The 27,108-nt window shown below is 31.7% G+C and overlaps 1 protein-coding gene across 3 annotated transcripts in view; it reads left to right on the top strand.

The window, feature by feature from the left end:
* Window positions 1-27,108, top strand: part of LOC111034078 (protein split ends) — a 54,448-nt gene that overhangs the window by 23,530 nt on the left and 3,810 nt on the right. The window contains exons 2-10 of one of the 3 annotated variants that reach the window (XM_022315105.1): window positions 3,302-3,550; window positions 15,396-15,584; window positions 18,216-18,395; window positions 18,492-18,671; window positions 18,759-18,904; window positions 18,976-19,201; window positions 19,416-19,542; window positions 19,605-19,907; window positions 20,862-27,057. In XM_022315105.1, coding sequence (XP_022170797.1) covers window positions 3,302-3,550; window positions 15,396-15,584; window positions 18,216-18,395; window positions 18,492-18,671; window positions 18,759-18,904; window positions 18,976-19,201; window positions 19,416-19,542; window positions 19,605-19,907; window positions 20,862-27,057 — 7,796 coding nt within the window. Of the gene's footprint in view, window positions 1-3,301; window positions 3,551-15,395; window positions 15,585-17,849; window positions 18,135-18,215; window positions 18,396-18,491; window positions 18,672-18,758; window positions 18,905-18,975; window positions 19,202-19,415; window positions 19,543-19,604; window positions 19,908-20,861; window positions 27,058-27,108 lie in introns of those variants that run through there. The other 2 variants (XM_022315107.1, XM_022315106.1) reach the window with 2 other exon arrangements.

Below are 27,108 nucleotides of genomic sequence, written 5' to 3'. Positions count from 1 at the left end.
ATAATTTCCTACATTTCATTCAAATTTCATATTATACGTAAAAAAAATCATATCTGGGGTAAATTGCCACCACTACACCATTTAACAGTATGCCATTGGTAGTACGTTATTTGAAAGGCATAATATGTTTAAGAATATATTTATGAATTTTCAGTTTGAAACTGTGTAATCACAATTACATAGAATAACCTAGTATCACATTTTAATTAACACAATACAATTTTCAATATTTAATACTTGATAGCGATATAAAAAATACTGTATAAGCGACTGCGACCAACTACCGAGTCACACTGCTTGATTGCTTAATATTTCTATTCCTAAAATGAAATATTGAAAATGTCATTATCACCACACCATTTTATTTAAATTACTGTTGTGAATTAGTATAGGTTCTAAAATGCACCTTTTCCAGTTATTTTTTATTTTAAATTGTATGTTCTTTCGTGAACTTGTAGAAATTATAGGTGTGTTATGAAACTAAATACTTCTGATGCTATGGGTGTAAAATAAAATGTTTTTTGTTCATGTTTTCACTTTTCTTAGTTATGTTTTGTATTATGAAATTATTTCAGCCTTTTTATGGACTGTATTATTCAAATACAAAAACTCTAATAGTATTCAATTAGAATCTTAAATACTTTTTACACATGAATATTTATTTGTTTATTTAGCTGAAAATTATTTACAACTTTAACCATGCATTTTAATACATAAGTTTTAATCAAATTTTTACTGCAGTTATTTTCTGAAATTGTAGACCTAAAGTCTGGCTATAACTAAAAGATAACTTTTTTATTCATGCGAACATTACAAAAATGATACAAAACAATTGAACATCGTTTCATTTAAAAGTTAAATTAGGATATTTTTTTTCCGGACGCATACGAAGAATGGGGTAAAAATAGTCTTCTACTCCATTTATATACGAGGAGTGCCGAGGGACTGATAAATAGCTTCTTAACTTAGCTATAACGTTTTTAGTAGTCCAACATAACAAGATAGTTTAGGTCGGGGTGGATTAAGAACAACAGCCAATTTACGTTTTTATTTTTGTTTACTTAATAGTTTTTCTTATCGCTGCTGTAGTATTTTATCTGTTCTTAGGTCAAGAATTAGTTGACATCGATTTGACTCGATTGTTTACGTATTTACACACGATAAATATTTGTACCATTTTTAATATTTTATTAGTATTTGAATTTTTTGTATTTGCTCATTAATTATTTTCATTGTACCGCTAATAATACATATATAAATAAAAAGTTCTACTTTCTGATAAATATTTATTGAAGGACGATTAAAAACAAATGTTGAACATTTAGGACATTAACGTTTTATGTATAAAAATGTTAATTTAGCAAACGATAAAATAGTGATATACCTCTTCTTTTAGTTCCATTTATAGAATTATAAACGAGAAAATTATGTAAAATGTGTGTAGAACGTTTGTAGAACTTTTGTCGTTAACTGAAAACCTTTTCTTGTCGATGTAGTTCGGTCATATAAAAACCACGAGACGGTCGTAAAAGTACTTTTACTTTTGCTAGGAGCTGTTTACTTACCCTCCATATGCGTCGCAGATGTGTACTAAATTCCAACAAAAACCATCCAGGTGTAACCGTATATAAATAACTGAATGTTACATTTTCTACAATCTATAGCTAGAATATAGATTCTTAAATAATTATTAAAAAAGCAAAATAGTTTTCATAGATATAATGTATATTTTTTATAACGGTTAAAAATTGAAAAATTAATTTTAATCATGAAGTAATGAAAACAAAGAAAGAAATAGGAAAAAAAACTATTAAGTAGTTATTGTTATACGTACATGATTTATGATACATCACCCTGACTGGTTAAGGCAAGACACTTTATTTAATAATATTAAAATATTATTTATTATAATTTTAAGAATTTTTTTAAGTACATTTTGTTTAGTCGTGAGACTAATGGAAACGTATACATTGTGCACCTTATTATTATATCACACAGCTTGGAAAATATTTGAAAAACATTAAACACGATCTAGGAAATACATTATTTAATTTGGTCGGCTTATAAATATTAAAATGTTGTTTTACAAGGTTTTTTTTAAATATTGTATTCGCCCGTTTGAGTTTGCACATTTTGTTTACATGTATAGCGTGTAACCAGGACTCGTAAATGTTATTTCCATTTTTTCTCTTAATAACACGCATTTATTTAATTGCCGTAGAACCTAGGTTTTTTAAAAATTATTATGTTCATCGCAAAAACATTGAAAAATACATCGTGTTATTATATTGCCTATGTGCGTATATTATGTGACATGTTCGGTAACTTTGACTTGGATAAATAACACACACACAAAAAAAAAAAAACGTTTAGCAATAATATTTTATGTTCCGTATGAGTATATGACCTATTCTTATATAATAGTATATTGAAATTATAGAATACATTTTGATGGGTGACGAGAGAGAAACGAACAGAAAAAAAAAAAAAGTAAAAACCCACTCGTCTGGTATAAGAAACGCCCCGCGCTCATGCGTCATTTCGATTAAAATCGATGCGACGACCGTGTGTTTTTGGGGTTTTTATATTACGGTCTCTCTCCGGGCCAGGGGGGTTATTCTCTCCTGCAAGTCGCAACCCCATCGACTTCCTCCGGGGTAGTACCACATCGTGTCTCATATATTTATACATCAATATAATAATAGTTTTGGAGAGCCCGGTGCAGGCTGTCGTGGGGCGTGTATGTGTATAGTTTTGTGTATAGTTGTCGTCGTTGTCGTGCACGTCCTCCTCCGCCGGTCGGACGTGCACGAAATTCGCAGCACTGATTGACGGAGTGACTACTAACACGACCGAGCGGCGGCGCGTTTCGTCGAGTGCATTAAATCGCGCCCGTCGCCGCCGTCGTCCCGCGCCCGCGCCCGAGTGCGCGCGTGTGTGTGTGCGTCGCTGGGTTTTTTGCGCGTGCCCCGACCGTCCGGCCGACCGATTCCGCTCTGCAAAACACCATCTCACTCGCGTTCGCCGCCCGGTAGTCGAGTAGTGTAGTAGTTGTTATTCGCCGTTCGTCATCTACTCGCCGCCGCCCGTAATTCCACGTCACAACAAATCATGTATTTAATGTTTTTAACGTATTTTCATCATAAATAAAAGAAAATAACACTTCCGCAATTGATTTTCGATATAAATAATGCAATACAAATATATATAATTATACACGAGTGTTATCTCGCCGTCGCCCGGACGTTTGTTGCTCGTTTCGGACATGGCTAATAATATCGACGCGTGTTTTTTGCCACAGGTATGGACGCGTGCAAAGCGTTAAAATACTGGCGAGATCGAAGGAAGAGGTGGTGCTGGGCGCCAGTGGCGTGTGCGCCACCGTGTCGTTCATGGACATCAAGTCCGCCTCGAAAGCGCACAACGTGGAGCAAAAGTTGGACGACAGGTCCCTCAGCACCGAGTACCACGAGCCCGCTGCCATACCGTCGGCCAGTCCGACCATGCCGCCACACCTGTATCCGGCCCCCACCAGGCCGTACATCCACGGGTGAGTCTCGTCTTCATATTCCGTTGTCCATTACACGATACATATTTTTATTCGAGATGGTATCATATTTTTATCGTTAACAATTTTTTGTCACGCCCCCCCCCCCCGCGTGAGTGAGATACAACGAGAGGAGTGGAGGTGGTTATAGTGATAAAGTGAGTGAGTGAGTGTGTATTGGAGAGGACGTACGCACTTTGCCTACCTTTATGTGTTGTATTAATGTATAATAAAATTGACACTGCGCCAGATGTGACGACCGGCTCTCGCTGGTACCTATCTAATTAAAATCGAGTCGATTTTAATTAGATGTATGTATATATATCTACATTCTACATATTGCTTATGCATGACGTGTGTGCGACCGTCACCATCGTGTCATCGAGTATGTGGCATAATACAATTTTATAAAATAATTGGTAAATTTTAATATATATATATATTTATATAATTATTGAGGAACGGTTAAATATTGAGTACTTTTCTTTTGTTATATTTCATATTTTCCCATAATTTTGTTTTATTCCGTGGGTAATTTCACGCAATGAGACACTATAATATTAGTATGAATTGTATCAACTCACTTCTAGTGCTGTCGTTGTCGCTGTGTTACTTCATAACACAAGTTTGTGATTCATTATTACGGACTAGCGTCGTTGTCAAACTAGCTTTGCTTCTATTATTGCTCATATTTTAACTAAAGAATCTTGCGAACAGAGAAAAATAGTACTCAAAATAAATAGACATGATGATGTAAATACTGTGCTAAAGAACCTATATGTCAAAAATTGAAGTATAATAATAGATGTACTAATTAATTTTATTGTATGTACCTAGTTTAATATGTGCAAAATATGGAAAACGATTTTTTAAATTACATTTTAACTGCACGATAATAATTAACTTTAGGGCTTACTAGCTTGGGATATTATTAAAATAATATTTGTACAAAAGTATCTTATGAACACACACAATGTAATATTTTGTAATAACAAGTAACAACCCTTATTGCCTATTATATTAATAATAATCACAGTACCTATTACTTTAAATTACATAATCATCATTTTTATTTTGTATTATATTTAAACGACTATTATGTAATATATTCCGATAGCACCAACTTCATTTGGAAAAATAATGGGAATATGACTACATTTTAAAAATATTTTTGCAAAGTTTCATTCAATCCATTTCCACTTACCATTTGGCTGAGTAGGTACTTTCATTGCGGTGTGGCTAGAAAAATATAAAACATTTCGTAATTTATGTTTGTACATTTGTAACTGTTGCGAATCTACGCAGGTTGTTTTCCCGTTCTCTTATCCTATTGTGCGCCCGCCACATAAAATATTTTGTACAGCGTATACCATCCGTTTATCTGTAAAAGATGATCTATGTTTGGCGGGCCATGAAATCAAATTCAATAAAAACATTTTTAGTGTAAACAATGCACAGATAGTACGCATACACTCACACTCACATTTATGACGGTTCAGTGCACATACAGCAGCCCGCCGATTAAGTCAACTTCACAGTTATAATGATTATGTAGACTCGATAATTATTATCATTATGTCGCGATTCGCGATCGGCTGGATTGAAAGGAATTCAGTGTAGTATCGATAGCGCATAAAATCGTTTGTGACTATTATATACAATAATAATATGATTATGAGCTTATGACGTAACTACTACCACTCTCACTATAACTATAAGGCGCGTGTGTTGTTCCTATTATAGTGTGTTATCGCTAGCTCCCGTTTACCAGTTTACACTCTGTTCTAAACGAAAACCTTTATTAATAATTAACATATTGTGCTTAACAGTCATCGTCGTTGTTGTTTCAGTTGTGTGTGCGCCGAAAAGTTAATGAAAAAATAAAATGATAATAATAATACACATTTTCTCGTTCATAAACCAAACGTTCGATGCGTGAGTGTAATAATAGAAAAAAAAATTCAAACCTAAATCATTGATATAAATCATTATTATTTATTATTATTTCTAGTCGACGCGTCGGTTTCAAATACGCCTTCCTAATCATTTTTTTTTTGTGGTGCTTTTTAAATAGGTATTTAAAAATCAGTATTCGTTTTAAGCTGTTTTCCACAAATTCCTCTCATAAATAGGAAATACCTTCGCGTTTGTATGTAATTATTTTTGCTTAATGATATTAAATACCTGAAATTGAAGGGTATGGTTTTTAACGTGGATTGATACAACTAATAAAATGCATTAGGAAGTGTACACATTATGGCTGCTATTTAAAATACATATCTTTATCTAGTCTAAATTACTTGTTTGTGTACTTTGTTCGTGTCAACATATTTTAACTGTAAAAATTGTTATTTGCGTATGTCTTGATAAAATTGTAATATTCCATATCCATAAATCTCTACCCGTAGTGTAAACGACTTTTCTTTGTGACGTGAATATTTTTTCGCCAAAATGTTCTTACATGCCTAAAAAACATTTAACTTCTGTGTAAAAATGGTGCTTTATTTGATGGTTCTCGTTATGTTAAAATCTGAGATAACTGTGTGATCGTAAATGATAAAAAATTGAAATCATTCCATTGATTATTGAATAAATATTAAAATTAAAAAACAATTCATTGATTTTCTCAAAAATATGTAATAATATAATATTAACTGAATAATTTTTAATTTTAATTTTAACGAACAAAGTTGGTAAACATGTTCTCATTATAATTAGCGATTAACAAACTAATTCGTAATGTAGGTATATAAATTGAATTATATTTAGTTTCTATGCTACATTATGTTTATACTATTTGTCCTTGTAGTATAGCTGTGTTTTTTTTTTATTCCTCATCGGTTTTAGATGTACTATTATGTTTGACAATTATTGTTTAATACATAATATTTGATAGTTTATTAATTTAATTTAATTAATTCGAATAAATAGAAAAATGTGAGTAATTTAAAATGTGTATTTTTAGTCGAGTACTTATAATAAATTAATAAGACAGTAATACGCTAGTATATGCATATAAGATATTATGCGTAAATTATAATATGTCCTTGTTATTTTCGTGTCAAGCTTCAGTTATATAAACGGATTGAATGACGTTCGCGTAAAATATTTTTCTGTAATAAACTATGTTCGATTATGTCAGGTATACTTTATAACTTTTGCAATATTATGCAAAATATTACCAATGTGCAATTGTTTATAATAATATCCATTTAGATATAATTACAATTTAATTTAAGATTTACTGAGGTAAAGTATTTTTTTCATTATGTATATGTTTGAAAAACTAACAATTTTTAAGGTGTTCAACCATTAAAAAAAATGTTTAATACTTTTTCTATTTATATCCATGATGTAAAAACAAAAGTATTCATGCTAATTTATTTATGATAAACGATCATTGGTATCAGTGGCGCACAGAAGTATTTTGAGAGCACATGCAACTAACAAAAGTGACCCACCCNACCTCTCGGGCCTTCGACGGCGGGGGCAAGTGGCCGACGCTGGTTCCGTACCCGTCGACGCGGCTCGTTGGAGTTGCCCGCAATCGGTGTCGGCCTATACTTTATCTAGGTAGATACCTATAACCATAGGCGTCTATACCTACCCATCCACCCCCCACGAGAGCACATGCAGTTGCACCCCTTGCTAACCTATCTGGGCGCCACTGATTGGTATTAAAATATCTAACTGTAAAGTACTAATACAAAATGTTGTCCATCTTCAGTTGGTTTTATTTAATAATTATTGAAAGTTTAAAAGAGTGCCGATGCCATACGAATAAATTATGCTTCTAGACGTAATGGTGCACTGCATCTCAGTTGTTCTACAGGAATTTACAAAAACCTCAAGTATTTAAAAATGACTAACCAAATGCAATAAGATAAATATTAATCAATGTCAAGTGCGATAGCGCGTTTTCGTGTATAGTGGATTACAGTTATATTTTTATTTTTCAACAAAAGTAGTATTTGCTATCAAATTATTCTTCTTCAGTAACTTTTATAGCCCGTTCAGAATATTCGTTGCTTTCATTATGTCCATGCTATCTTTCCTCATTTTCAATAATTTCTACATTGTTCCTTGAGCACATTTTCAAGTCCTGACTTCAGCGTTTAGCGTATCCATACATCCTTTGGGTCTTCTCCAGTTAATTTTACGTATCATTTCATTTTTCTTATACCATTATCTCTCCATGCATGACCTGCCCATTCTACTCATTTGCCCATGATAAATGCTTTTATGTTGGGTTATCAAATTAATCTAAAGTATTTATTTTATTTTTTACTTTTATCATAACATATATGTGTTTATGTTTACGATTTTTTTTTTTTTATTAATCTGTATCAACAAATATGGTTGAGTAACATAAAAATATGTACAGTGGACGAACAGGCATCTCTGAAAAAATGGATACCGCCCAAATAAAACATAATATTCAAATTATTTGCAATTGTTCGAAGATACCTACTATACCTACCTACTGGCTACTACTACTATGCCTATTTATAATTTTATCTCATAATACTATCATACTTGGGTTTTATATGCTTATGTTTGATTATATATTTAGGTATTAACGTTCTAGCTGTAATTAAGTTGCGTTTCAATTTGAGAACATGAAAATATCGGATATATTAATATCGAATGTTTTTTTTCGGTTGCTTCTGAATCATCCCCTCTCATGAACCAATATATTGTTAAACTTGAAGGAATAAACGTTTTTCGGGTAACGCGTCTAATCTCCCTTAATAAAAAATAATATTGTTCTTTCCATACGATTGGTTGAATACCTACTCACAGGTATTTCACTTCTCTACCAATGTCCTTTACATTTTAAAGGAATACTGATTTACAAAAAAATAGAGCTATGTCCATAATAAAAGGTAAATATTATGATAATTCCCATGTGCACATTGGGTGGTGGTTAGTGTGGAAATCTCAGAAAGACGCGATATGATCTTAAAACTCAAGATGACCCTGCCCTGCCCCCCCCCCCCCCCCGTTCAGCCAAAGACCGCCGATCATTAAAAATTAAAAAACAAAAACAATAACGAGATCTCGGTGAACTGTGGTTGGCGGTCGTATTTGTTTTGCGAAGCAGAGTCCAGTGAACCCGGGAGAGCTTTCCCTATTGCAAAACAGCAATACCGCCACCGCCGTTGCGTAGCGCTTTCACCTCTTGTTCTGCGAGGTGGTGGCGCGCACGCGCTCGCGTTCCGGTATTAAGAAAAATCGACAGATCGACGACTGAACAAAATCAGAGTAGCGAAGAAGGTTCAACGGAACAACAACAACAACCACAACAACAACGACGACGACGACGACAATAACAAAAAACGTTCGCGCGGCATGATGTCGTTGAGCAAATGGCGGGAAGACGCGCAACGTGCGGCGGCTACAACAATGACGATTTGAAGTTCGGTCGCGCTCTGTGTGTAACGTTACTGTGGAGTTACACGTCGCAGCGGCAGCGCGCGTACCGCCTGAACGACGGTGGCTCGGCGACTGCTGCCGAAGTAACCGGGCGGCGGCGGTCGCGCCGCGACGCAGACGTTGCCAGATTCATTCACCTCTCGGGCCTTCGACGGCGGGGGCAAGTGGCCGACGCTGGTTCCGTACCCGTCGACGCGGCTCGTTGGAGTTGCCCGCAATCGGTGTCGGTGTCGGTGGCGGCGGCGGCGGCGGCGGCTTGTGCGTTTTTTAAATTTTTTTTTTATTACTCGTTGCCCGCGAAACCGCCGCCGCTGCCGATGCTTCTCCCCCGCGGAAACTCGTCGTTGACGCCTCGCCCTTACTTGTCTCCTCCTTTTCGTCTCCCACTCTGTTTGACCGATTTATATAATAGAATACAAAGCGCGGTTGCGACGAACGCCGTCGTCATGTATAAAAGAACACGTCTCCTTCTCTCCTCCTCACCGTTTTAGCTCTTATTATTATTATTCCGGACGGCAAACGGCTTTTGTCTGTGCTGCAGACGACGAGTTCTCTGGACCCCAAATAGACGATACATATATAATAATTTTTTTTTCTCGCTCTTTGTTCGCTCGGTTCTACGTTACAGTACCGAGTGACGACAGCGGCCTAATTAACGTTTTACGGTTCGCCGTCAAATTAAATGTATAAAAAAAAATATAGATAGATGTATAAAAGAACTACATTTTACTAACACACACTTGTAGTAGTGTTAGTAGTAGTAGAACTGTAGTAGTTTATTGTTCAAGTTATTGTGCTCTTCTACAGATAATTTTATAACTGAACAAAATATCAGATATAATACTTGAGATAAAAGATTCGATAGCATAATATTATCCATTACAGCTTACATTTCGTGTGTAAATTAAGTTGATTATTGAAGCTTTCGTGTCGTTTCTAAACCCTAATTGCTACAGAGTTTTGTCCAGTGTAACAATTCAACTTCTATAGAATGGGTTTCCAAAACTACGTTCCATCCCATAATTAGTGTCTGCGACTAGATTTTTGTGTAATAATATGCGAATAGCACGAGCGACGGGTGTCAGTGCATTTATTTAAATATTATTTCGTAGGAATTAAATAATTTTTCTAATAGGGAAAATATTTTAACAATTATTAATTGTTTTGTTTCCGTTTAAAGTTATTGTGTAATATTTATTTATTAATTTTAAACGATTTCTATAATTTGATAACACCATCATGAAATAGTTTTTATGTATTCGGTTGTTATGTTTTAAAAATGAATTGTTTGATTATTCGCTTAAAATAGATATTGAATATTTAAAGAAATATTAAAAATTATTTAGATTCACTATGTGGTAAAAAGTAATAAAAAATAATGTAATAGGTATCTCATCAAGTTTTTTTATTATTAGATCTGTTATTTCTAATTGTTTTCTTTTTTCTTTTATGACCTTCGTATTGCTAATTATTTTTTGGCACTAAGAATGTATTAATATATATTGAAATTAGGGCAAACCATTTTCTTTTGGATAGTTGAAAAATTATTATTTCATAATGCTTACTTTCTTACACTTGATTTAAATTATCAATATTTAAATTCATGTGAAACACATACTATTATATACGATACCAAATTAAAGTTGTCCAGTGCCTATTTGTGGGCTGTAAGAATTGAAACGAATATTGTAATGTTGAATAATATGATTTTTATTGATGGAATGATTATAAAATGTATGACTACTAAATATTATATAGTTAGTAGTTTAGTACCTATAAAATACATAATATTTAATAATCGAGGATCTTGGTTCGATAGAATTCATATGCATATTTATCAATATAAGTAAAAATATAAATTATAAAAATGTATCAATCATCATTTATTTTTCCTAAAGGTTATCTTGAATATTTCACATTTAATTTTAAATTTATGTACAATATATGACGTGTGTGAACTGTGAGAAATGCGCTTTAAGTATTTGTAACGTAACCTATTTGGTTCGTAAATGAGATATAAAATTATCTGTTTCGTACTAAAATTAGGTAACCAAGATTCATGTTTTAAAATCATTTTTATCCTTGGTGAAATAGTTAGGATAAGAAAATTAACTTTATCCCCATTATATAAGATTAAAGTACAATAATTTATTACAATATTAAAATGTAAAATATTAACTCATACTAAAGAAGCTTAAACGTATTGCAGCGTATAAGTGTATCCAATAAATAAATAAATAATATTGATATTTTAACAGTTAAATTTAAACTAAAATAAATATACCCTATGTAAAATAATTTATTATATTGATACTCCATTTTCTACTTTGAAAATATTTATAAAATTAATTATAATACTAATAATAATATTAATATGGATAGAATAATATGTGTCTGGGTTTTCTCGGATGATTAATCATTTAAAATTTGAAATAATTACCGATGTTATTTATGCATATTATTTTCATAAATTATCAGCCTATTTTACTAATAATAAAATAAGTTACATAATATATTAATATCATTTAGCTTATAATCTATCCTCGATGAAAATATTAAAAGTATTCAATATAATATTTAATATACCTACTACCTACTCAATAATACATATCACCTACATTATAACATAAAATAATAAATATTGATGATGTAGAATAGATATATGATACTGTTATGATGGTTTAAAAATTATTGATCAAAATCAATATTTTTATTTCGATGTACAATTATGTCATTAATTCACCAATTTTATATCCGTTCATTTGCATTTATACTGACATTAGATCTTGAATTATTTGTATACTTGACTATATAGTTACAAATTACATTACAACTCTTATTTTCATAAATTTTGAATTTATGATATTATAATTCCGTGTCGGTGTCATAACCATATGTTTTGAACGAGAGTGCACTTATCAACATTAGGCAAAACTAGAAATTTTCAGAAAAAAATTGTATAAAAATTATTGTCCTCCTCCCAAAAAAATCTTTCTTTGTCCGTCTTGTGACGATTGAATTCCAAGAATTCCCACAAGCCTCCTTTGCCTACATTTCTCCGGATATTAAATCTATGGTATTACACACACTCATAATATGTAGATGTCAAATCTTACCCATTTACCTTTAAGTGCAGACATTAATTATTTTTTACAAATTGTAGGTACTTATAATATTTTTAATTTTTGTCCCTCATTTCAACCTGTATGATTTATAAAGAAGACGCCCTGCCAGATGAGGCTCTGGTTTGACCCTGCCTTCACAGTTTGTTTTGGTGACAAGTTTTTTTAAATAAATATCACTTCAACAATAATAATATTATGTTAGCGATGCAGTATTTCTCTCTTGTGGCACTGCCCCTTATAATTGTATTGAAATAATGTTAGGTAATCTCGATTTACATGAACACATTAACGTGCTTTGGTTGCACGACACGTGAGACACCACAAACATCGGCTTATTATTCCTTATTGGTGGATCGTACGAATTGTGGTTGTGCATTATCATATAGCCGCTCACGATTGTTGTGAATTGTTGTTTGCTGTCGTTTTTTATTATTTTAACTTTTAATTAACCTCCATTACATAACAATTATTCTGAGGGATCACCCGTAACATGTTACTCTCGTAGATGAATGTTGTAAGGTACCCTCGGTGACAATTTGTTGTCATAATATTGTATTCTGCTTCCAGTCTGGTAGTATGTTGTCACCCTTTTCCTAGACCTGGTAACTTTTTTTTATTGAAAAATCATAGTTAGTAATTACAATCTTTACATTAATGTTTGTGCAATAGATAGTTTAAAATAACGGGGAATTACAGAGAGGGAAGTAATTCAGTAATACCATCTGGTAACTTAACAGTTAACACTCTATATATTATTATACTTATATTACTCATTCGTAATAATATTTCGGCAATTGATACGATTTATATAATAATAATCATTGATTATTATTTATCTGTTGGTACGCGCAAACATATAATATTATTTACTTTGGTGTTTGGTATTTTGAAGTGTGATGCTTATATTTCATATTCGGTTTCATTTATTTTTGTTATTTATAATCGATATCGTAGGCTGAGCGAGAAGTGTGTTCAGGGTATGCACAATATTAATCGGTCTATAAACGTGTAGGAAGCTTTTGTCCTCCCTACCCTTATTCCCCTTCACATTACCTTATACATTAAATGTACACATTTTGTTCCTTCTCTTAATTTAATATTATTACCAAAAAAGACTCCACTATTATTTGTGAGAGTAAAAATATGAAAAATTCTTGTCACTCAAATTTTATATACAAGTAAGAAACATGATTTTTTTATACCTGTGAATTCAATGCTTTAAAACATGGATATTAAATCTTATATAATTAATGCACTATAATTTGCATTTAACATTTTTCAAACTTGCCTAAAAACATTAAAAAAATATATAATATTTTCACTAAAAGGAAGGATGTTTGTCTATATTGAGTTTAAAAATAAATATATTTTTTATTTTTTTCAAAGCTTAAAAATAATAAAGAAAACCCAGTTGTACAGCTTGTGTAAAATAAAAATCAACGGTAAACAAATTATTGACTGACATTTATTTAAAAATAACGTAAAATATAATAGAACAAAAACGATCTATAAAAGCAATAGATTAGACAAGTAATAAACTAATAAGTTATACACCTAATCAAAAATATAAGAAATTCTAAATTGTGTTAATTTTTACATTAAATTAAATTAACTTAAGGAAAGCTAAGTCTTTCGATAAGATAATTTTTCTACAAATGCATAGCCCTACTGAATTACATTAGGCGATGTTGTACCCCTATGTATTATTTCTGTCCGACACATTTATAACATAGCAAGTCTTCATACCTGGTACTTACTACAGGTTTACAGTTTATTTATCACTTATATTGTAGAAGTGAATATATTTTATTCATGTTTTTTTTTGTTTTTAAACAAATGATATGTATTTGAAAAAAAAGAATCATTTCAGTAGTTATAACTCATACAAAAAAAAAAAAAAAAATACTGCCAATGACAACAGTCATGTTCACTCTTCGATCAATTAACCCATAACCAATTATTGTTATTATTATTATCAATTTACTATAAACGGTCAACGACGGATCAGTAATTCGCCTGCATCGCGATCTCTCCTGTCTGATTAAACCCGTGATTTTAGAATTTTTTTGATAATAAACATTTTTTCATTTATTAATCAACTTAACTTTATAGAATAATCATGTGAATCAAAATATGAAACAATATTTGAAATCGCAACTTTAAAGATTACTTTGGAGCGGGATTGGTTAATAGGTCTATTATGAGTTAGACCACCTATATGTAAATAATATACATAGGTAGTATTAAGTAATTTAATAATAGAATATAAACTATAAAGTATTGTTTAATTAGCTGACTCCGGCTATTTTTATTTTCCCATATTTTATTTTATTCTCTGTATTGGTGATCAAATAATTTAACTTCTTTTTGGTGTTTATATTCTGTCGTGTTGTATTATATTCATTTATATTAATGATATGTATATTACAATATTTTTACTTCCTATTAATTACTAAAAACCGTCAAATTTTCCAATAATTCTTAAACTTAGTGGGCGGTGGCCCTTAAAAACTTAATGAAAGCTGTCCTTTTATCGATGATTAGGGCGTACAGCCGTTGCTAACCACGCCCCGTTGCTCCGCCCTATGATCTATATCGATACGAAAAGTTTTAAAAATCATTTATTTTAAATTTTGTTATCATATAATATAACTCATGGTTATTGTTTATTTTATGTTTATTAAATAGTTTTAGTTTGTATACCCAATGTAATCATAAGTGTTTCAATTAGCTTTTATGAATTTGTTTTGACGTTTTAAAATATAGCGATGTAGTGTAGTTGTATATTAGCTTAAAGGATACACGAACTTGACCTTGCATAATAATGCAGTTTAATTTCTTACTGTGCTACTTGTCTGCGTTATAACTCAAAAACTATTATATATTCGTTATTTGTGAATCATAGAATCGTACATGTGTGTATGGAAGATATTTTAATTGATACTATAGATGCGTGATTTGATCTATCAAGCATATTAATACAGCCGGTGTCGGAGATGGATCAAAGAGCATCTGACTGAACATGATAAGGTCGTCCCTGTGTGCAGTAATGTCCTAAAATATTTTTAACCTTTGATACTCACTATTGCCCCATCGTGGCAATAACATTATTAAACTATCGTTGTATCGCACTAAGTGTGATCACTAAAACTATGAAATTCGTCTCACGGCAATAAGAGCCACCCAGCGGTATTTTCGCTGTGTTAAAAAATAAATTTGTATATTTGTCAACGCCGTTGTATCTGGTGTACATTTCTGACTGGACTTTTTCTCTCTTTTGTTCACAGGTCTCCCCTAGAGGAACTCAGCAGCTTTGAACGTTCTAGTCATTTTTACGATCGTGAACGAGAGGCTAGCTACCGCGGACGACCGACCGCCTCCAGCTACCACGTTGTATCGCCGATTCAAGGATCGCCCGACCCGCTCCGAACTCGACCTCGTGAGAGGACCGTCTTCAGGGCGTACCCACACGAAAGGTAATTATCATCTTCGTGTCCGGGTCACGGGGAATGGGGAGTACCCGAGAGGGGCGATTGTTTTAGTTTTTTTAGTTTTTTAAGGTGTGGTAGGTTTTTTAGAAGAAATTTATCTCGAAAATATATTTTTGTTATTATATTTGGACGCTTGAAAATATCGTAACTATACTAAGCGTATAGCATGAGAAAATGATATTAGATATATTGTTTTATGTTTATTTTAAAATTTAAAATTAATGAATTGTGGGAAATTATTAATTCCACTATTTACTCTGTGGCTTTAGAGGTCGTCACACTACATTCAATATTCATGTATTTGGAATTTTTTTTGTCTCTCTTACATAACAACCATTGTGATTCATTGTTTTAGTGTACAAATTTAAATATTATCTCACCTAAAGATGTAGGTTTACTGGCTATGTATGATACTGCAGTTCAAAATAAATAAAATTTAGATATTAATATTTATAAAACTGATAATGACTTTAGGTAACAGTCTTATACTTATCTTTCATACCATTATATTTTTTCCAAGACGACGTAATGTTCGATTATGTTATCTCCATCTTATAAACGTACAGCGTGAAGGAAAATTTGAATTCAGTAGAGCCCATTGTGTGTCGTTAGTTATAATATTATTGTAAATTGACCTTTATTCAACATTAAACATATAAGAATATTATCTGTGTGTTCTCGTCAATTTACTGTAATATTAAAACTAACAACACAATGTTATGGATTTTGCAGAACGAAAATGTACTATATTATACTTTGGTAAGAGCGAAGACACACTCGAGCATTACGTCCTCATAATGTAAGACGTTTTATTTCGAAAATATTAATTGGTTCTTTTTATCATGCTATGTCTGAGGACTTACCAAGCATGAAATATTTATGTGCGAAAGTTCTAAAACGAAAAAATGAATATTATGTAACTAGAAAGTGAAAATTATTAAATATTATCAGAGGTTTTTTTAGAAATAACAGATAAATTGAAAGTTTGTAAATATAAAGAAACTCTTAATTTATACAAATCATGAACCACGAGTACTCGCATAGTTTGTGTCATATATTATAGACTTTAAGAGATGCAGTTTTGTTTTTTAAATTTGTATTGTATCCGTTGGAATTAATAAAAGTTATTTTAGAAATACAATTATATGGGATTATAGTATTATTGTTTTACATTCCTGTGTACAAATCAGGCAGTGGAAAATTCCCACATTGCTCCCCCAATAAAACCACTAAATAAATGTTATTTTATGTTTATATGTTAGGTTGCGATGTTAGTTTCGTTAAATCAGTACAATTGAAACAAATTAGTTTATTCAAAAATTATTTTGTTTTAAAATACGTAGTTATTTGAATTCGATTTAAGTGGAAATTGGTTTAACTGGTATTATTTTAAATTTTAAACTCTGGGCCTATGAAATTGTTCATAAATCATAATTCATAATTATTTATGTGATTGCTTGATATTAATTACTGTTTGTATTATGGTGTTAAGTAACTTCGTAAACTGTAGTCTGCAATCCATACTTTGATCCTACATCAATATGTAGCAATATTCAAGATAAACCTTAAAAATTATAATTAATTTGTCCACTATAAATGTATAATTAATAGTTAAACCTCTTTAAGGCATTTAAAAATGTTTCGATTTTATTTAAATAGTTGAAATTATGGTCCATAAATCATAATATTTTTTTTTTTTGGTAATATTATTTTTTTTTATTTAAATTAATATCGAAAGATTTAAAACTGCACAAATGTATATTATGGTTTTTGTTAAATTGTAGTTAGTTTGTACCTGTAGGCTGTAATACATTAGTAGGTATTATATTATACTTACCATTCGAATATTTTGTTGAATGATTTCTCTTGTTGATTTTACACCATAATGATATCAGTTATAAATAATAATGTATAAACTACATTTATTTTTCAGCAAAAGTTAGCAAAAGCTAGCAAAGACTAGCAAAGGTATCTAGTTCATTGCATGTATAAATAAATAAATATTTTAATGAATTTTAATTATAAATAAAATCGATTTTAACTATATTAAAGTAATAAACAACTACTGTAATATTATGCAAGTGTCATTTTGGTATGCAATAATTATGGTGGATATTATCCAATTTTTCCTAGCGTTTATGGACGACCGACTGTCACTGTAGTGTAGCAGTATTGATTTGTTAGTGTTTACGACACGAGCGATAGAGTAGAGTGGGCGTGAGGGTGGAAGGGCGCAAAGTCCTGGCTCTTGCAACCCCATTAGTATTCCAACAGTTCCCTGGGGTTCTTTGGACGCTGTTGTCGTGTGCGCGCAACGACTCTCGATCATTAGTCTGATATTTTCATTCAAATTCGTCTATTTCAAACATTCTGAAATATTTTTATTATTTTGTGATCTAAGTGTGTGTATTTAATATTTTCATTTTGTTATTATCTAAGCATACAACATATGTTGTCGTAAACGGTTTATAAACGCGTGTATATTTGTGTGAACATGTTACACAATAAAAAATGTGCACCATGCATGTTTCGTGGGTAGATTTTTTTTATATAGTGAAATAGCAACAGGTCTATATTGTAATGGTGAAATATAATATATTTACGTTTGTTTTATAGTGTTGTAACTTCTAGCAGAGGTCACCATCGTGTAGGTAGCTGGGCTTATGAAGCCAACAACCCTGCAAGGTTCAATCACCACCTAGGTAGTTGTAGTTCACCGGACACATACCCGGAAGATAGACGGGTGGAAACACCTTTAATTATCGTCCGGAATAAACAACTACTAAAACCCCCTAGGTATGCTTATTATTATTATTTTTTAAAATTATTATTATGTATATATATTTAATAAATACACTTTTATTTCTAATATTTATATTATTAATTATACAGTGAGTCTAGGGGTTGTAGTGAGGATCGTTCTGGTTCACCCTCGAGCTCTAGTTCGGCTGCAAGCCATTCAGGGGCAAGTAGTTCGTGTAGTTCGTCTTCATCACCTAGCCCTACACCACAGCTGCCACGCAGCCCTAGTCCAGGCCCCGCATTATCCGACAAGTCTTCTTCAAGCCATAGGTATTTATGATTATTACATTTTAACTATGCAATATAATTTTTAATTAATATTTTACATACTTTAACTATAATTATTTTTATTCTTAGCCTTCATGGTAGCTCGAAGAGCAGTACGGTTCCGTCCCACACCATTTGTGCACAGTCACCAAACTTAGAAAGTCAATCATCTCTTTCACTTGAACAACAGAGGCATAATGCAATCTGTATAAAAAATCTACCTTTGAGATCCAGTGGTAAGTTAACAATTAATTTTAAATTACATTAATTTGTTCATAATTTAATAAAAATAATATTTTTTTTATAGATACCAGTCTTAAAGATGGTCTGTATCATGAATACAAACGACACGGCAAAGTGACGTGTGTCAAAGTGGTGGGCCAAGGGTGCGAAAGGTACGCCTTGGTGTTCTTTAAAAAGACTGAAGATGTTGATAAAGCATTGCAAGTGTCTCACGACAAGTCGTTTTTTGGTTCCAAAATTGAAGTTTCTTCATACCAGGGACATAAAGATGTGGACGACAATGAAAGCAGGTAATGTATTTATTTATACTATAATAACTTATTTATTTCTTCTTAACACATTTGTTAATAATGCTTGATTCTATGTTTAAATTATGTCAATTAGTAATTCTATTAGAATGTTTATTAAAAAAAAAAGCTATGAGATTTAAATAAAAACCAATAAATCTATTAATATAATACATTTGACTATGAATTCATATGATTTATAATTATTTTATTTTAGGCCGATTGAAACTGATGTGGATGAGTTTCATTCAAAAGCAACCAGAACTCTCTTCATCGGTAACTTAAACAGCAATACAATAGCTGCCGATTTGAGGAAAAATTTTGAAACATTTGGCGAAATTATTGTGAGAGAATATATTTTTTTGTTATTTAAGGAAAACATTTTTAACACATTATTATATTGCAGGAAATTGATATTAAAAAGGGGAATAACATCAATGGAAGTACAACAGGCACATATGCATTTGTCCAGTATATTGATATATCCAGTGTTGTAAAAGCTATGCGTACAATGGATGGCGAATTTCTGGCAGGAAGTCGTATAAATTTAGGTTTTGGAAAATCACTGGCAACTACATGTGTTTGGATTGACGGCGTTGCTGAATCTGTCAGTGAAAAATATCTGGCATCTCATTTTAATCAGTTTGGTAGTGTTACTCACTGTGTAATTGACCGAACGAGGGAACACGCTTTGGTATTTTTTCAACAGGTAAATATTTATTTTATTATTATTTATACATTTTTGAATGTTGATAACAACCTGATTTACTAGAAACTTAGTATTTGGCTTTTTTATTATTAAAATAATAGTTGACCATGAGGAAAAGTGTGCATACTAGTTTATTTACTGTTATTTAAGATAAATAATTAATATAAAAAAAATTGTTGCTTATACCAAATATAGTACATTCAACTTTTGTGGTACTTAGGAAGCTTGTTAAATTATTTTTCTATACTTAACTATGCATTTATTACTTAATTTTTTAACAAAGAAATCTTCAAAAACCATATAAGTTGTATTTAAAAAATGTTTTTTCATTATTATATATAGAATTTATATTTTGTGATTAACTTATACCTAACATTTTAAAATATTTAATGATGAATGTTGTATTTTGTAGTATAGTATTTTTTTTCTTTTCATTGTTGGGTGAAATCTCTGACAATGCGCTGAGACAACTGGTTTGTGTCTAATATTTCTGAAACTTGATTACTAACTTCACTCCCTAATTTTTAAATATTCCAAGCCTGACACAAAAAACTGTTTATTTATATGTTCAATATTGTTATATTTAATGATTATAAATTATTTTTGATTTGAGTGATTTTTTAAATTTATATTTGTGGTATAAGTTAGTATAAGAAACTTTAGTTAGTTGACTATTTGTTTGTTACTTTTGTAATTGCCTTTGTTTTTGTATGATGATTTAAAAATTAATGAAACAATTATTTTATTGATTATAAACAATTAATCATAGTTAGTATTTGAAGCAATCATCTAATTTTTTTAAACTTTATAAATCTAAATTTGTAACTAATTAAATTGTTATTACTATTATAAGTGACAAATATACTATTAAAAACTCATATCTATAAAATATTTTTAAACTGATTTATTGTATTGGAAAATTGCATAGAGTTTAAAAACTATTTTTATTTTTAGATTGCACATGCACAGTTAGCTGTTACACAAATGCGTGGTTCCATTATGAAAGGTCGAAAACTTCAAGTTGATTTTGCATCTAGAGAGTGTCAACAAGGATTCTATGAACACTTAGATAAAACATCTAGTGAATCTAGTCCTAGGTTCACCACCAGCCAACAACACGATAGTACTGCACAATTATCACCCAGCAGTACAAATGGTGTTGCTATTCGAGGTTTTGAAACTCCATCATCTTCTTGTAGTAGTGCTGCTGGGGACAAAAGTTACCCAAGGAATCCTGATGAACCTCGTAGTAGTTCAATTTCTGTTCCTAACCCTCAAGACATGCATAACTTGCAAAAGGAACGTGTCTCTCTTCTAGAACAACTTGAGGACTGCAACAGTTCTGGTGATGAACTTCTGAATGATTCGTCTAAAGCGCAGCAAGTTAAAAGCCGCTCGGGCACACCTCTATGTAATGAACGCCCCCCAGAGAGTCTCACACCTCCGACTCAAGTTCCTAGATCTCATGTACCGATCTCGTTGCCGTTGCCCAGATTTGCTGTGCACGTCTCTAATCCCCTGCTCAGCCCACCTCTAAGCTCCCCTAGGAGACCTCAATCATCTAACTCTGATGATTCTCAAGCCTCCGACCCTGGTGCTCCAGGTCTTGAAGAGAGATTAAGAAGCCTCGATGAAAAATATGAACAATGGAGTGGCTCTAGAACAAGTGTACTAAAACTTGATACTTCAGTTCGTCTTCGTTCAAGATACAAGTTGTTAGATACTGTTGATAAACTAGAACCTTCAGATATTGTTAAGTCAGTACTTGCAAAACCAAGTGTTTTTGATGAAGATACTAAAAGACTTGAAAATTTTTCTGATAAATATATACCTAAAGAGTTTGTACCATCTCGAACGAGCCCTAATTTACAAAACTTCAGACACCAACAATTAGGTTCGTTTTCACCACTAACTCCATCAAGTAGTGGTTCATCTAAATCTCCTCCAGCTTCTTCTCCGGCAGCTGTTAAAACTCAATATTCTTTTCCAAGTCATCCTCAGCCTATAACAATCCCACAAAGTTGCAGAACTTCGCCATCAGACCCTCGATTGCCACCTACTGATCCCAGGTTGTTAATTGACCCAAGATTAGCTGTTGCTGATCCTAGATTATCAGCTGATTCAAGAGGATCGTTTCTGACTAAGCAAAATATTTGCACTATAAACGATAATAGGTATGTTCCTGATATACTTAATACTAAGGATCCTCGACATCCTATACATAAAGATGCAGAAATAAAAGATGGCCCTGAAGCATTTTATAGAAGTAAAATTCGAGATGAGTATACCAAAAATTGGTTGCATACGTTTGATCGAAAAGATAATGAGCCAACTTATAGGTTAGTTGACACATTTGATCGTCGAAGGTTTAGTGACTTCAGAAAAGAAGAAGAAGAAAAGTTAAAAGTTGAACAAATAAATAAACAAAAACTTTTAGATGGATTTGTTGTAAAACGAAAATGTTCTAATGATACCGTAGTACATCCTAGTCCATACTTTGTCAGTGTTCAAGAAAAACAAAAAAATATTGAAGATCTTAAAAAGCTTACCGAACATAAAAAAGTTGAAGAAATCACAAAACGTGAAGAACGTATTGAAATAAAAAAAGTAACTGAAGAAATCAAACCTCCAGAACCACCTCCAACAATAAATAATATTGATGAAGATAAGATAGACTTCATTACCAATGAGAATACTATCGCTAATATTCTACTTTCTTCTATTGAAAATTTGCATAGGAAGACTGAAATAGAAGAAACTAGAAATAAAGTCGAAAGAACAAATTCAAATGAATCTGTTAATAAACTTTCAGATACTGAGAAAAAGAAGGAAGTTATTATTGAATCAATAAAAAAGAAGGAACACGAAAGGAAGAAATCTATTGATTTTGACCATACTAAAATCAAAGAAAAGAAAGACCATGAAACTAAAAAGGTCTTGGGTTCTAAATCTAAAGAATGTGAAAGCAGCAAAAGTAAAGAACTTGAGTTTAATATGTTTGAAATTAACCGAATCAATAATAAGAAAAAAGAAGACCTTTTGATAAATGGTAAAACAAAAGATGTTGAAAAGAAAAAAGATGTGATCAAGTTTGACAAAAAACCAGAAACCAAAAAAGAAGATAAGAAAAAAGATTTTGTTAAAGAAACTGATAAAAAGGATGATGTTGACAAAATAAAAGAGAAAAAGAAAGATAAACGTGATAAAGATCCACCTAAACACAAAGAAAGAAAAAAGAGTTTAGATGAAAATAATAAGCATAAACATGAAAACATAAGTAAGAGATCAAAAGAACATTATAAATGTAAAGAAGAAGAAAAATTACATCAAATTGTCACTTCTGATTTTGATGCAAAATTTAATGATGATAAAGATAACAAAAAAGACAAACGCGTAGATAGAAACAGCATCAGTAGTAACAGTTCTACAGGACGTTCATCTAAAAGGAGAATGAGTGATAGCTCAGAAAATCTTGATGATTCTAAAAGATCAAAAATAGATACTAAAAATTCCAAAGAAAAAAATCATAAGAAAACTAATGAAAAACATATATCATTCATATCAAAAATTTTGGATGGTAAAAACAAAGAACAGAAAAAAGATCATCACGAAAAGAAGGTGGATAAGAAGAAAGAAGAGAGGAAAGTTATCAAAACTCCGAATGAATCAGAATCAGAAGACGATGATGAAGATGAAGAAGCTAGAGAAAGAAGAAAAAATCATTCTATATTTGAAGTTGTATTAGATGAGCCATATGTTTCAATGTATGATAAAGTAAAAGCCAGATCTACCAAAAATATGCAAAAACAAGAAGAAGAGAAACGCCAAGAAAAGCTTAAGGAAAAGTTTAGTCAGTTAAAGCAAAGTAGAGCAAAAAGAGAAGAAAAGAAGAGATCTACATCGTATGACGGAGATTCAGATTCTGATCGAGGTCTACGACGTTCATCTAAATTACTCATTACCAGCTCAGATGACGATGATGACTATTTTCGGCGGAAAAATCAAAGACCTGTTTCTGATTCATCAGAAAACGATCGACCAAAAGTTCAACGAACTGTATCAGACTCTTATGAAAGTAATAAAGTTAAAACTCAAAGAGGATCTGATACTTATGACAATGACAGATTAAAAAATGTGAGAGTTGTATCAGATTCTTCAGAAAATGAAAAATTCAAACAATTATCCAAATTTAAGTCTAGAATACAATCTGAATGTAGCGATAGTGATGATCATTTTGTTCGGAAAAGTTCATTTACTTTTGATCGAATACAAAATGATGTTCAAGGATTTAATGGACACCAAAAGAAAAAGAAACAGAAGAAACAAAAAAGTGAATATTCAAGAAAATCAATTGATATCAATGGATTAGATAATAACCATAGGCCAATCAAGGATAAAAAGAAAAAACATTCAATTAGTCATAAATCTAATATTAATGAAAGAATGCAAGATATTTTTGGATCCTTATCAGATGAGGATAATGAAAAAACAATTGTAAACAAATGGAGTGTATCTGATGTTTTTGGAACTGATTCTGATACAGAGCATGAACGTAAAGAAAATAAACCAAAAATGGAAATTAAAAAATTCAATGAATTTGGTAAAGATGTATTAAAATCACTGTCACACAATGTTGATGAATTAGCTCGAAAGAAAAAGAAACGTAAAAAGGACAAAGAAAGAAACAAAGAAGATCGAAGGGAAGATCGCAAAGAAGAACGGAGGGATGACCGTAAAGAAGAACGGAGGGATGATCGTAAAGAAGAACGAAGGGATGACCGTAAAGAAGAAAGAAGGGAATGTAGGGAAGACCGAAGGGAATGTCATCTTGATCGAAAAGAAGAACGTAGAGATGATAGAAAAGAAGAACTAAGAAAAGATGAACCTCGAAGAGAAGATCGAAAAGATGAACCTAGAAAAGAAGATCGAAAAGATGAACCAAGAAAAGAAGATCGAAAAGATGAACCTCGAAGAGAAGACCGAAAAGATGAACCAAGAAGGGATGATCGAAAAGATGATCGTAAAGAAGAACAGCGGAAAGAAGATCGAAAAGATGATCTCAAAGAAGAACAGCAAAGAGAAGACCGTAAGGACGAAAAGAAAGAGGAACGAAAAATAGAAATCAAAGAAGAACGGAAAGAAGAAATTAAAAATGATAAAAAAGAATTAAAGAGTGACAGGTTAGTAAATATAACGCACGAAGAAAGAAAAGTACCTAAAGAAATAAAAAGTGACAAATTGGTAAATATAACACATGATGAAAGAAAAGTGCCAAAAGAAGTAAAAACCGAAAGATTAGTAAACACGCCACAAGAGGAAAGAAAAGTACCTAGAGAACCAAAACATTATGAAGAAATAAAAGTAATGGATAATCTTCAAAGTATAATTGAATCTAAGAAGAAGCCAAAAGAATTCATTGCTAATAATGTCAATACAATTACTCCAAATAGAGATGTATTTTCTTCATTTTTTGATTTTGATGACTCAAAAGGCCCTGAAGATGAAACAATTACTATATTCAAAGGGGATGATGATACCGTTAAGACTGAAGTTATGTTTAGAAAAGTAGATGAGAAAAAAGAACTATTATTTAGACCCATCAATACGTTTGAACCTATTAAAAGAGAAATCATTGGTTTTGGATCTCAAATGGATGATGAAACTGCTGTAAAAAGTATTTCTGAAACACCTGAACCCTTAGTAGAAGAATCTAATCCTGTAGAAATGGCATCTCCTGAAGAAAAACCAACTCCTGTTATTTCTCAAGAAGAAACCGAAGGAGCTGTTGCAGCATTACTTGAAGCGGCATTTGGTCAAGATTTTTGTGACTCTTCATACTCTGATAGGTCTGCAAAACCTGACACTCCAATATCAGATAGTGAACTTCGGATCGATACAGATGATGAAGATAGTACAGATTCAATAATTGATGAATGTAAGAATGACATATCAGATGCTTCAGAAAATACAACTACTCTGAGTAAAACCGATGATGAAATCATAAAACCAGATAAAACAGAGACGGTTGTTTGTACTGAAAAAATAATAGAATCTGATAAACCCCCAGAAGACGATCCAAAGTCTGTAGTAGAAAAACCTAAACTTTCAGAACTCCAACAAGAATTACCAACACCTGAACCTTCGGACACAAAACCGCAGTCACCTTTAAGTCATAACTTTAGATTACCCCAAATGGTCATTCAACAAACTAGTATAAGATCATTGAATATTAATTATGCTAAACCATTAACAGAGGTAAAACCACCCATAATACCATCTCCAGAAATCCCAGAGATAATCGTTGAAAGCATTTCAAAACCTGAAGTTAAGACTGAAGATCATGTTTCTGTTGTAAAATTTTCTACTTCTCAAATACCAACAGTCATTTGTCAAGAACAGTCTGTTATATCATGTGCACCAATATCATTACCCAAACCAGAATTTAGTCAAACATCTGTCTTACAACACACCAAAGATACTCAAATTGTTCAAAGTTGTATAGTTTCACCTCCAATTATTTTACCTGAAATTAAAAAACCTAACTTGGATTCCAAAACAGAAGAAATAGTAGAACAAGAAGTGGTTGTCGATGAACCAAAACTCACTGAAGAATTGCCATCTAATCAAGCAGCCACAATAACGTTTGCAAAAAAGTCAATAATTCATGATGAAAAATTAGAATCTAAAGAAATTTCAACTTCAGTTATACAACACGAAGAATCTGTTTATCCTGTTGTTGTACCTGTTGAAACTGAAGACAAATCAATGCCTAAACATCCAAAAGCTAAAGGTCTAGAACGCATTGTTGAACAAATAAATGAAAAAATAAGAGCTAAAGCTAGTGAAACTGCATTAAATTTGACAAAAGAACCTATAATGATGCCATTAAAAAAGGCTTTGATTGCAAAAGACAAGGATGACAATAGGTCCGATTGTAAAGTAGATGTTATAGAAGTTAATAAATCTAAGACAGTTGAAATGGAATCGCCTGAAGATTTAGTTGTGGCCCCATTGACTCCAAAAATTGAAGATAAAACTGAAGTTTTTGCCAGTCCTGGTGAAAGTAGTTGTGAACCCAAAGAATTGGATACAGCTAGAATTAAGAAAGATGACGATTTCACAAAAGATATGTCAAAAACTGTTGATCGAGGTAAAGTTTTAATTTCTTATATTTATATATATTTTTTTTTTTAACATACTA

This window comes from Myzus persicae, unplaced genomic scaffold (genome assembly GCF_001856785.1).
Source record: "Myzus persicae strain clone G006 unplaced genomic scaffold, MPER_G0061.0, whole genome shotgun sequence".
Lineage (NCBI taxonomy): Eukaryota > Metazoa > Arthropoda > Insecta > Hemiptera > Aphididae > Myzus > Myzus persicae.
The sequence above is the reverse complement of the archived record's forward strand: the minus strand, read 5'-3'. Positions and strand labels throughout refer to the sequence as shown.